We start from the raw sequence: 13,111 nt of genomic DNA, 5'->3' as shown, positions 1-13,111 counted from the left end.
TAATCCCTACTTGAAAGGTCCACTCTGTGTAGAGCTTCTGGTACGTCGTTGGGTATATGGGAAGCCCTCCGTAAAGACTAGCTTCCTTGTCCCTCTTCCATTTACCTCAGTTTTCAAGTCCTGGTCAATATTAAATGTTCTATTACGAGACATCCCAAAAGAGAAGAGAAGGTCATGGTCTTTGTATAATAACTGCCCTTCCACTTACATGCAAAGGTCTCAATGGCTCCTCATTTCTATCTAAACAGAGCACTTGTAGTTGGAGAAGGCATAGTCTTTGACCTAGCCTCCTCCCCCATCTCTTGGCACCCAAATCCTCCCACAAGCCTCTCACAACTCTTAGAAGAGAAAGACCCATGAAGACTGAGAGATCTACCAGCAGCATCCCCAAAGAGGGTTGATACCATGGCCTGTCCACAGCAGCACACGGGCTGTCTGACCTTCCAAACTCCAAAACTCATGTATTAATTCAAACAACATGAATTGGTAACATGGGAAGTGTCAGGCCCTGCACTGGGGAAGAGCTATTGAGAGAGTCCATTTCTGACTTTAGGACGTGCAGTCACATATGGGAGAAACAGAGCTAGACGCATTTACAGCAGGACATGGTGACAACAATGATGCCTGAACTCATGGCTGCTGGGAACACGTCACCCCTGCATGGAGCTGCCAGCACAAGTGTCACCTCCAGCTGCACCCCAGCCCAGGGTCAGTGCATCTGTTGGCCAGGCATAGGAGACAGACAGGAACAGACACTGCATTCCTGGTTTCTAAAAAATTGCCAAATCCTGGTTCCGAAACTTACCTGCCTGGGGGTGGGAGAAGTTTTTTTTAAATTGAGGTGCAGTTCACATAACATAAAATTAACCATTTTGCAGTGAACAGTTCAATGGCATTCAGTACATTCACAGTGTTGTGCGACCACCACCTCTGTCTAGTTCCAAACCATTTTCATTGCCCTGAGAGGAAGCCATGTACCCGTTAAGCAGTCACTCCCCATGCCTTCCTACTCCCCAGCCTTGGCAACCAGCAATCTGCTTCTTATCTCTATGGATTTGAGGTGGGAGGATTTTAAAAAAAGAAAATTTCCCCGTTTCTAATTCTTTGGCCTATTTGCTAAAAGTAGCCTCATCAGACATTGAGGCACAGCTCACCCTCGGAGCTAAGGGAGCCAGAGTCCAAATTTTAGATCTGATCTATTCATAGTTGTCCAGATTCACTATCTCTAAGCCTCAGTTTTCTCATCTATAAAACAAAGTATCTATTTCATAGGATTGTGTTGAATATTGAGATTTAAAAGCCCCATAAGACATTAAGCACGATGCTGTCCCATAGAAAATGTTCAATGAATGGAGCCATAATATTTATAGAAAAATGTCAACCTGAAAATCATGTAATAAATGTGCAAACTCAGTACCTGCCCAGCTAACTATATATGAAAATCTGTTTACAAATTAAATTTTCCAGGAAATCTGAAGGAAAGCTAATCCTTCACGTGAGTGAATGAAGGACAGTTTTTAGCATCAGACTGCCTGAAGCTTCAATCCCAGTGGGACAACTTGCTTGCTTTGTGACCTTGGGAAAGCTGCCTCACCTCTCTGATCCTACTTTCTCAACCCTCAAATGGTGAAACTATCCACCTCAGAAGACTGTCTTAATTAAATATGAGTACCTACTGTGTGCTGGTACTTCAGTGGCTTATCTTCCCTCTCTGCATGCATAGCTCTCTCTCCTTCCTCAACCTCCACTCTCCTGGTAGTACCTATAGCCTCGCTGCATGTTTACTGCTCAGGTGTGCAGTGACACACTGATACTGTGGTCTCTTTGTCCTCAAGAAGTTATAGTAGAAGGCTATTTTTATTAGACCCAGCTAAATGCTTGGCTGAAACATTCTGCTAGGTTTGGACAGTGTTTAAAACAAGTACATTTGAATGCAGCTATCTGGAGTATGCTTGAGTTGAATTTTTCTAGAGTCCTCACCACCAGCATCTTATTACACACCATCTACTTTACTTATCTATATCACTTGCCTGCTCTATAAGCATTTGCATTCAAGACTCTTGTTTTATTTAAGGTTTTGTTCCTTTTATTAAGCCAAACACACAAGTGATGCTTACAAAATTTTATGCTGTGCCTCTTCTGAGACATATTCTGTGTTCATCCCAAATACTTATCAATTGGAGGGACCACCAGAGAGTGATTGCATGCTAGAATATAAAGGGTGGTATTAAGCAAAACCAATTACCCCATTTTTTTTCTTTTTTACTAAATCAGTCTTTTATTTCATTTTTAAGACTGCTTTTGTTATAGAGTATCCATCACCTACAAGTTGGAGCTACAGATTCAATCCTACCTTTCAGACCACCAAAAAAGACTGATACCCACAGAAGGTACCAGGGCCCAACTATGGAGTCCCTTCCCAATGCTCACTCCCCAAAGGTCTTTGAAATGCATCTTAGACTTAACCTGTGGCCCTACCTCTAAAGTAAACCCAGCTTCATTCACAAACCATCCTATCAATCTCTTCCATCAGCTCTTACTGTAGGAGGGAGTCAAAGTCCAACATGAAAAATGAGAGCAAACCAGCTCCCCACCGGAGAGCTATGCCAGATGCTTGGGTCCACAAAATACGTCTCTGTTGTGGTTCACCTCCCCCAAGAGATGCAGGAGAAAGAAATTCTGATCCATGCCCCACATTCCTCCTTCTCCTCGCCCCTCCTGATACACAGGGTGTAAAGTTGTCCCTTAGAGACTGAGGGAGAGAGAGCATGCCAGGCAAATGGGACACAGCAGGCTCTAGATTCTAAGTTGCTTCACTGAGGTTGGGGGTCAGGATGACCCCCCAGCCTCTGTTGCACACTCCCAAGACCCTGGCTGCATAATGTTCCCGTCCCCCAGATGGTCCCCTTACCCTGTGAGGGGGCTGCATTTCTTGGTGCTTCCAGTGAATGGGGCTTCCTGGCTCCGAGTTCTTCCTGGCCCACGAGTCCCTGTTGCTCTTCCCTCAACCCTGGTTCCTCGAGGGACAGGGTGGCTTCAGAGTGTCCATGCAGGCAGCCAGCCCCAGCTCACAGCATCCCCAGCTCTGCCCGCCTCAGAGCTGTCCTGAGCCAGGCCATGGCCGGGCTTTCTAACGTGCTCGGGGACTTCACTTCCTGGTTTTTCTTTCACAACTGAAAGTGGAAGCGTTCTGACCAGGAGAGAAGCGCCAAAGCTACCCTGGCTCGTTTTCAAAGCCTTTAACCCCAGCCCCTAAGGCTGAAACAACAAGCTTGCAGCAACACAATCTACCCTGTCCTTTGTTCAGCTACCTCTAAACCAAGACAGAAAACGAAACTCAAATGACTTGAGGTGCCCCTTCAGACCACGAGTGTCAGAGAAACGGAGGTGACACTGTGTCCTGCTGGATTCGCAGGACAGGAAAGTCCAGCCAGAGGCCACCTCAGCCATCAGATTTGTCTCAGGACCATGTCCTCCTATTTCAGGAACCCCTCTCCCCAATCCCCAGAGCTGCCTGCTCAGTCCCTGAAGCAGATCTGACCGAGCCAACACAGCCAACAAGCAAGTCAGAATGACAGAGACAGCGAGTCATTAAGTTGATGTGGTTCCTTTTCCTCTGATCCATCAGCTCAGCCTTTCGCATCTTACAATTTAAGCTGAGAATGTTTTCTGCTACCTTTCTCACCAGGACCTCCTGGTGAGTAGTTTCCTTTGATTTGCCCAGGGCTATGGCCACAGAGGGGCACTGGAGCTGCCACTCTCAGATTTGGAAGCAGAAGTTACATGTTCTCCAGCCCTTCCCTGCCTCCCTGCCCCAGACACCTCAGAATTAAGCAGCAGCAGCATTTTCTCCAGCCTTGATCCCTGCAAGAAGCCTCCCAGGAATTCAGCATGAGCTGGGCTCTTTTCTAGAGCTAGATTAGGATTTGTTCTGTCTCCAGAGAGGAGGTCCTAAAAGCCTCCAACTAAAAAAGCCAGGGAGAGCTGTGCCACATCTCAGAGAGCATAAGAGCTGGTCCCTGGCCTCACAGGAACTTCCTGTGGACATGGGAGAAGGAGGAAGGATGGGGAGATGAAAAAGGTAGCCCCCTGGCATTCTGTCCTCTGGGGCACCTTGTGGCTGGAGAACTTTGCTTGTGCTTAGATTCAGGAGCTCAGCTCCCCACAAGGCTTCCTCCAGAGCAGAGCAGAGGATGGCAGAATGGGTGTCAGTTTCAGCCATTCTTTTTTTTTTTTTTTGAGTGTGATAATAGTACAATTTATTCAATTATTTGACAATTTCTTTTTTTAAGTACTTCCTTATTAATTCTAATGACTGTGTTGTCAAAATCATAATATTTGAAAACTTGCAGTGGTACGCAAGACTGTGCTAAAGTCGAGGCTTCCTCCAGAGCAGAGCAGAGGATGGCAGAATGGGTGTCAGTTTCAGCCATTCTAACACTGCTGGGCTCTTCATGGGTTCTCTCTCCTTTTATCAAGCAGATAAAGGACTCAGAGCCAGGAGAAGATGAGGCTTTACTTTTTTATTGGTCTCCTCCAGGAGCGAATGCTCAAGTTCAGCAAGGGCAGTTTCAGCCATTCTAACACTGCTGGGCTCTTCATGGGTTCTCTCTCCTTTTATCAAGCAGATAAAGGACTCAGAGTCAGGAGAAGATGAGGCTTTACTTTTTTATTGGTCTCCTCCAGGAGCGAATGCTCAAGTTCAGAAAGGTCTGAGTCATTTTAAAGTCCCATCAGAACTGCACTCCTATCCAATCCCATGTGCACATGAGTGACACCGTCGAGATTTCAGGGAATAACAGAAGGCTATGGCAACACACAAGAATTCTGCATGATGGAGTAGGCTTTAGAGACAAACTGATCAGGACTCAAATCCAAGTCACACCACCTGCTAGCTATGTAGCACAGGCCATGCTGTTCAACAGCCCAGCGACACATTATTCATTTATGAAATGGGAGCGATACCACTCAGCTTATAGGAGGTGGCAGCCAAAGAGGTAACACACATCATGTACCTAGTACAATCCCTAGCACTTAAATAAAATGTCTGCTATGATTCCCCCCACCTCCTTCATTCCAAATGGGAACCTGCCTCGATAGCTGATGAAGGGCTCTTCTAACCATACCAAGACAGAAATTTGTAAATGGAAGATGAAGGAGACCTACATACTGGTTGTGTCTTTAATCTTTAAAGGTTTTAAACCTTTATTGCATTTAGTGAAATTAATATTCTCTTCCAATTATATCCCCTGCTAGCATTGAGACAGCTCAAATGTCTCCACCCCCTTTCCAATTGATTACTTCTTTGTCTCCCACACAAGTCAGCTGAGATTACTACTTAAGCAAATGTTATTTCACACTATAAAAGAGCCTTAGGCTGAGAATAGACACATATCCCACCTTCTTACCTCCAAACCACCCCCTTCCCCACAATCACATAGATATATAAAATACAGAGCAGTAGTAGTATTGCAGCTTACTTCAGAAGAATCCTTTCCCTTCCTGTGTCCAGGAAATGTGCCCCTCACAGCTGGCTGTATTGGTTCAGCACCACACTCAGGCACCCCTGCCCTTTCCACAGCTCCTGGGACTGAGCCACACCTGAAGCCACTGTGTACTGTCATAGGTGGCCAGCAAGCTTGCCTGGAAACTTTAAACCTGTTGCAATAGAGGTTCAAAGGTAGACGTTACCTGTTCAAACACTCGTAGTAACCTCTGACAATGAGAAGTAAAGAATTTGGCAAAAGGTTAAACAGAGATTGTTATGCAATAGGCTTAAGAGGAAAAAAAAAAAAAAAAAGAGAGAAGGCCCTTAGCTTGGAAAGCTAACATTTAACAAGGGAAATCTTTTATAAAGCCTACACCTCAGGGGAAGAGAAGGGGGTAGACATGGCTTTGCATCTGCTTTTTTGGCATAATCTTTGAGACTGAGCTAAGAAGAGGAAAGTCTATATAACAAGAGGAAAAAAAGGTGTTCCTTGAGTTTAAAGTGAGAGAAAAATGAGAAGCCACTCTGACTCAAGCTATAATTTTAAGATTCAGGCTGAGCAGAGGTCTGCATTGAGACCATCCTTCTTCTAGAAGGGGCCAGTGTCCCCTCCAGAATTAGAACATATCCAAGACAACCAAATAAGCCAAATCAATCTAATGTCTAGAGTGTATTCCAAGGGACAAGCCTAAGTGGTTTGTATTCAGAACACAGAACCATGGTCACAGCCTGCAGCACTCATAGGCCAGCAGGGTACTTGCTCTTCTGTCACTGCTCAGCCTATATTCCTTTCTCTTTCCATTTTGAAGTCACTAGTCACCATTCTTGATTCCCAAATCACTAAGACTGCAAGGTATCATTGCTAAACAAAACAACAGATAGCAGTGAAAGAGGCCCTGGGGTCTGTGTGCACTCTCTATTTTACGGGTGAGGCTAATGAGCCCTTTTTGGGTGAAAGAAGTCACCTGCAGTCATACAACCAGTTAGTAGTCAAGCCAGGACCTGACCCAGAGCCACAACCACTACAGTGCCTTTGGCCCTATATGGTACTTCCCTGTTGATCAGTGTACATTTCCCTACCAGTAGACCTCAGATACTTGAATGCGTTCTGTATACTAGGCCTGCAGAAATTCAGAGAAATGCTGCATTAGGTTTCTTCTTACTGTATTTGGTTAGGTGGCCAATGTCAAAAGCAGAAGACAATACCACTTCCTGCTGACATCTCTGTGGAGGAGTGACTAGCACATTAACAGAGAGGTCTTCTTAGACCAGATTCTCATCGAGGTCTTAGATATATTAATTCTTGAAGGCCACTTTTTTGCTACAGAGCCCTAGTCCATCCCCAGTACTTGAAAGAGAAGGGCTTCTAAGAAATGGTGGAAGAAGATACAGTTCAATGGGAACTGGGGGCATGAGTTATCACTTGATTGGACTAAGACCAAGTGGTGTTCATAGGAACCCAATGAATTCTTCTGAAGCCATACTTGCCAAGCCAGTGGTTCCCAAATTTTAGCAAGCATCACAGTCCCCTGGAGGACTTGTTGCAACATAGATTGCTGGGCCCATGCTAGAGATTCTGATTCAGTAGGCCTGGGTTGGGGTTGGGGAATCTGCATTTCTAACAATTCCATTTGATGTGGATGCTGCTGGTCTGGGAACACACTTGGTCCACACTGGGCACATCCTTGCTTCAAGCAGCCACCCTGCCTTTAATGGACCCAACTATTGAAATCTCAGAAGGGATTGTGTTTGGCTATGGTGACCCTGCAGGGAGATGGACAAATTGACACAGGGTGGAACTCACTATGTGCTCTGTGAGAGAAGTGTTACTCGAGATCAGCCAGCAGGCCACGTCCCAGAGCAGTGCTTTGGCAACAGCAGGAAGTATTGCCACTTACTATCCCACTTCTCCTTTATGTAAATGTAAATCAAAGCCACATGATATCACAACTAGATAACCCATGTAGGTGTGAGTGTGGTTATGCAGGGAACATAGCCTGATCGAATGATCTTAACTTTATTTTTGAGGGTACCTGACACCCTGTATTAATCCATTTCTGTTGCTTATAACAGAATACCTGAAACTGGGTAATTTATAAAAAAATAAAATGTATTTCTTATAGTTATGGAGGCTGGGAAGTCCATGGTCCAGGGGAGCATCTGGTCAAGGCCTTCTTCTTGGTGGGAACTCTACAGAGTCCCGTAGTGACCAGGATATAACATGCAACAATGGTAAGAGCTAGAGAGAGCTAACCTTCTTACTTGTTCTCTTTACAAAGCCATCAGAACTACGCCCATGACAACCATTACTCCATGAATGAATCAATACATTTATGAGGGCACAGTCCTCAAGATCCAATCACCTCTTAGAGGTCCTACTTTCCACTACCATTTTGGGGGTTAAGTTTCAACACAAGCTTGCGGGGACGTTCAAGCCACAGCATTCCACCCCTGTGCCCCCAAGGCTCTTGTCCATCTCACATGCAAATACATTCACTTCATTCTCATAGCCCCAAAGTCTTAACTTATTTCAGTACCAAATCAAAAAGGTCCAAATTCCCATCTGCAAAATTAAAACAAGTTATCTACTTCCAAGATACAGTGGTGGGACAAGCATAGGGTACATATTCCCATTCAAAAAGGGAGAAGTAGGCCAGAAGAAAGGGGTAACAAGTTCTAAGCAAGCCTGAAACCCAGCAGGGCAGGCATTATATCTTAAAGCTGGAGAATAATCTCCCTTGACTCTGTGTCCAGCATCTTCTGCACACTGGTGGGGGGTTGGGCCTCCAAGTCCTCAGGCAGCTCCACTCCTATGGCTTTCCTGGGCTCACCCCATGCTTCACTTCTTCCAGGCTGGTGTTGCATACTAGCTCTACAATTCTGGAGTCTCAGTAGTGGTCCCTCTCCTGTGGCTCCACCAGACATGGCCCTGTTGGGGGTTCTCTTGTGCAACTCCAACCCCACATTTCTTAGGCATTGCTCTAGTAAAGGCTCTCTGTGGTGACTCTGCCCCTGCAACAGATCTGTTTCTGGGTCCCCAGGCTTTTCTAAACATCCTTTGAAAATGAGGTGGGGGCTGCCATACCTCCACAGCTCTTGCATTCTGTGAGCCTGCATATTTAACAGCATGTGAACACCACTAAGGTTTCTGGCTTGTACCTTCCAAAGCAGCTGGTCCAGCAGCACCTGGAGCCATTGCAGCTGGAGCCAGGGTGTAGGGAGCAGGATCCTGAGGTGGCACTGGGCAGTAAGCCCATGGAAGATGCCCCAAGACTATTCCCTGAAACCATTTTGTCTTCTTACACCTCTGGGTCTATGATGGTAGGTAGAAGATCTCTGAGATACCTTTGGGGTCTTTTTTCCATTCTCTTGATGATTCTTGTCTTCTGTTCTGATCTCCTTAGCAAACTGTCACTGGGCTACATACACCCTTGGTTTCTTCCTTCAAACACACTTCTTCATTCTTTATGTGGCCAGGCTGAGAGTTTATCAATTTTTTGCTCTGCTTCCCTTTTATTTATAAATTCTGCCTTTACATCATGCCTGTGCTTCCATAACCCAACATAAGCTGTGAAAAGTAGCCACTCAGCTACCTGAATGCTTTGTGGCTTAGAAATTTCTTCTACCAGACACTCTTGTTCAACACTTTAAAGTTCCACATTCCATAAAGCTCTTGGGCATGAATACAATGTAGCCGAATTCTTTGCAACTCCATAACAAGGGTGACTTTTGCTCTAATTTCCAATAAGCTCTTCCTCAATTTATCTGAGACCTCCTCAGAATGGCCTTTACAGTCCATATTTCTATCAGCATTCTGGTTATCACCACTTCCAGGCTCTAAGAGGTTCCAAACTTTTCCTAGGCTTTTTGTCTTCTAAGTCCAGTGCCCTAGCAGGCTACACCATCTCTTGATAAACTATTGTTTCCTGTAGCATCTCTCTTTAAAAATATGTGTTAGATAAGGCTTTTTTACAACACTCTGTGTTCTCCCCTCCTCTGCCACAGCCATATGCATTCAGAATCCAACAAAAAAATTCCCTTTAGATTTGGGCCTCCTGAAGCCCCTAAAAGGTGAAAATCTTCATTTTTTAGGCCTCCCATAGGTGAGGTGCCTGAGGTGTAGGGAGTCTGACCAATAGCCACAATTCTGACATACTCACACACATGCTACTCTTTTAGGTTTGTATATACTCCGTCTCAATCCTAGGGACAAAGGAATGACACATTTAATATCAGCTGTTATAGAATACCAGAGGCTAATGTTCCAGAGTTTTATAACACAGTCTGAAAACAGCCAAGATCCCTTGTATGATAGAGGCTGGCAGCTCTTCAGAAGAAGAATCCAGGTTTTCCCCATGTTTTTGAAAGTAGGGAAAAATAGAGAATATAAGCAGGCCAACCTTACATAGCCTCGCTGTGCATTGATATAGCTTCTCCCAGTTAATGAAACCCTTCCAAGCTGCCTCTTAACAAATGTGTAAGGTATAAGTGGGAACAGTACCTTCAGTATTCAAACCTTCAGTGACTTCTGGGAGCCAGGAACTGAGATAAGCACGTTGACCCTCACAACAAACTTGGAAGGTAGTAATGATCTGTACAGATGAGAAAATAGAAGCTCAGAGAAGTTACGTCACCTTCCTGAGATTCTAAGAGTTTGGTAATGGGATGATAATGGGGGTGGTGCAGTCAAGCATTATTTTCTAACAATTCCATGCTATTTTGCAAAGCCAAGTGATTTGCAGCTTGTCCCTAAAAAACAGCCCTTCTTTAGGAAGCACAGTTGGTTGCAAAGCAGATTTTAGAGTAGCTTGAGGGGATAAGTCAGGCAGTGCACCTCATGTTATTTGAAGGTCAGGGGATATTTCCAGATTCCAGATACCACTGAAACCACTGAACCTAACAAAGTCCTTTTTTTTTTTTCCTTTTTGTCTTTTTTCGTGTCCGGCAACAGATCGCAACCCTCAGTGTCGCGCCCGTACCGGACCGGGACCAGCAACGGGATCGCAACCCTCGGTGTTGCTCCCACACCTCGCTCAGCCAGTGAGCGGGAACCGGTCTGTATGTGGGATCCGAACCCTCGGCGGGAGCACCACCACGCTCCCAAGCGGCGCACTGTAGCAGTGCGCCACCGGGCCAGCCCTAACAAAGTCCTTCTAAAGGAAAGTGGATTTTCTCCTTTTAATAAAACCTCTGCCCTTAGAATCTAGAAGATTCATCTTAAACCTTTGGATCCTTTGTTTTAGAATATTTCATTGGATTCAGAATATGAAACAGCCACAAAATAATGCTTACCATAGTTATTTTGGGTGAGGGCAGAGAAGAAATGTGGGGATGAGGAGAAAAGGGGAAAGTGTAAGATGTCTGCAGCAGGGACATGGGGGGCATGGGGGGATGCTTATTTAGGAAGGATCTTAGGCTGTTTTGGACACTAATTCAAGTCTTTAGAAGTCAGACCACATAACCCAAGAGGAAAGACAAGCAGAGTCCTGGAGCTATAGGCTGGATCTATTCATATTAACTTACCAATGACGAATCAGAAAGAAAAGAAGCGAGATGTCCCTCCCCAGAGTCAGCTGAACAGCAGGGCAGAAGTTGCAATGACACGAAGTGGGCAAATGTGAAGCTGTGATGGACTGACCTTTAGCTTCCTACATGGCAGAGCTGACTGACTTTGAAGTTTATCCTTCTAGTGAGATATGAAAAAGAAGGGGTGAAGTTCCATAAACTCTCTCTTCACAAGTGTACTGTAATTGGCCATCAGAATTCCATACCCATCTTTCCCCTGGTTATCTGATATTTCAATATGCTAATGGTGCTCAAAGTACAGCTTACAGAGCAGCAATCTAAGGTTCTCATGCCAGATCCTCTCTGCAGGCCCTCTAGATGGTCGTGATGGCACTTACCACATGGCAGCAGCACTGTGCTGTGAGCTTTGACTGTGACATATCATTTAATCTCACTGCAACCCCATGAACATATTACCATTATGGAGCAGGAGAGGAAAGGCTAAGAAAGGCCAGGTAAACTTCCCAAGGCACATGGCAACAGTTGGCAGAGTCTCAGAGCCAGATTTTGAGTTCAGGTGGCCTCAAGTCCAGAGTCTAGGTGCATATCCATGATTGAGTACCATCCATGTCATGCCCCCTTATAATTTTATGGGTTTGTACAGCATTTTCCTTGGGAATTTTCACTGGCCTCTCAAAGAAAATTAAGAACCATTGCCCAAGAGGAAGCAGGACCCCAACACCAGTCACATGGACCTGATGCCAAGGGAGAAGGAACAGCTGTCTCCCACCCTCCACCCTCCACCCCCAGAAGAGCTTCCCATCTGCCTGGACGTCCTTCCTGTCACTGAGCTCATTTCCCACATAAAGCCTCGCCTCACATAGCCGGAGGGACTGATGCATCACACATTCCAGCTGTGTGTCCCCCCTGCCAGCTCTTCCTGCTTAACTGTCTGCTACACCATGAGTGCCCACAGCTCCATTCTGAGCTGCGTTGTCCATCCTGTGCCATGGGGGCTTCACAGAGCACAAGGGAGAAGCTGACTCCATAGCTCTGTCTGTAGCAGCTCATTTCCCTCCACTTCAGTCCCTGACAGCAAAAGCTTGGGTGCGCATGCTCTCGAGGCAACTTGCTCCTTCCATGCAGGAAGGACGCGTTACTCAAGCCTGAGCACTTGGTTGATAAGAATGGTGTTTTCCCAGATTGCAATAAAAAGCTTCCTCAAACTCCAGGTACCCCCCTTCCTCAAACCACACATACAGAGCGAGTTGCCTTGTAGTGTTAGATCTGAGCTTCCTAACTGGTGAGCCACGGTGCAAGGATGGGCTCTGTCCCCTCAGCACTCAGGTGGCTGGGTGTGCTCATGGACAGCCTCATTGGGGGTTTCAGTGTACCTTCAAAATATTATTCTCAGTGTGATGACGTAGGCAACTTGCTCCTTTATCAGCAAGAGCTTCCAAAAAGCATTTGAGAGTCAGATGGAAAGTGTGAAGGTCCCTGAGAGAGGTGCCAAGCGTAAATGACCAGAATCTTCAACAACCGCATAGGAAATATCACTATCTCTCAGGGAGTTAGAAGAGTAGCTCAGAGTGAAGATTTAGACCTGCACTGTCCAATACCGTAACCACTACCCACATGTAGTCACTGAGCACTTGAAATGAGGCAAGTCTGATCGAGATACGTTTAAGTACAAAATACACACCAAATTTTGGAGACTTTGAAGAAAATAACATAAAATCTCAATTTAAAAATGTTGATTACATGTTGAAATGATAATGTTGAGGATATACTAGAAAAGTAATCTTACCTACTCCTTTTACTTTTTTAAATGTGCCTGCTACAAAATTTTAAATGATGTACAAGACTCAAACTATATTTTTTGGACTGTGCTAATTTAGAAATCAAAGGTACTTTGGGGGCTGGCCCGGTGGCGCACTGCTACAGTGCGCCACTTGGGAGCACGGCGGCGCTCCCACTGAGGGTTCGGATCCCACATACAGACCGGTTCCTGCTCACTGGCTGAGCGAGGTGCAGGCGCAACACCAAGGGTTGTGATCCTGTTGCCGGTCCTGGCCAGGTATGGGCGCGACACTGAGGGTTGCGATCCGTTGCCGGACA

At 45.6% G+C, this 13,111-nt stretch overlaps 1 protein-coding gene and 1 pseudogene across 1 annotated transcript in view; one reads left to right on the top strand and one right to left on the bottom strand.

The window, feature by feature from the left end:
• ACSL5 (acyl-CoA synthetase long-chain family member 5) overlaps nucleotides 1–3,049 on the bottom strand; it is a 46,998-nt gene extending 43,949 nt beyond the window's left edge. The window contains 2 exon segments of the mRNA XM_008569225.1: nucleotides 2,912–2,956; nucleotides 2,959–3,049. Of these exon segments, the coding sequence (XP_008567447.1) occupies nucleotides 2,912–2,956; nucleotides 2,959–3,049 (136 nt within the window).
• A 7,964-nt stretch (nucleotides 3,050–11,013) lies between these two features.
• LOC103587703 overlaps nucleotides 11,014–13,111 on the top strand; it is a 53,997-nt pseudogene continuing 51,899 nt past the window's right edge.

This window comes from Galeopterus variegatus, unplaced genomic scaffold (genome assembly GCF_000696425.1).
Source record: "Galeopterus variegatus unplaced genomic scaffold, G_variegatus-3.0.2 Scaffold479, whole genome shotgun sequence".
Taxonomy (NCBI): domain Eukaryota; kingdom Metazoa; phylum Chordata; class Mammalia; order Dermoptera; family Cynocephalidae; genus Galeopterus; species Galeopterus variegatus.
This window is presented reverse-complemented; position numbering and strand designations above follow the sequence as displayed.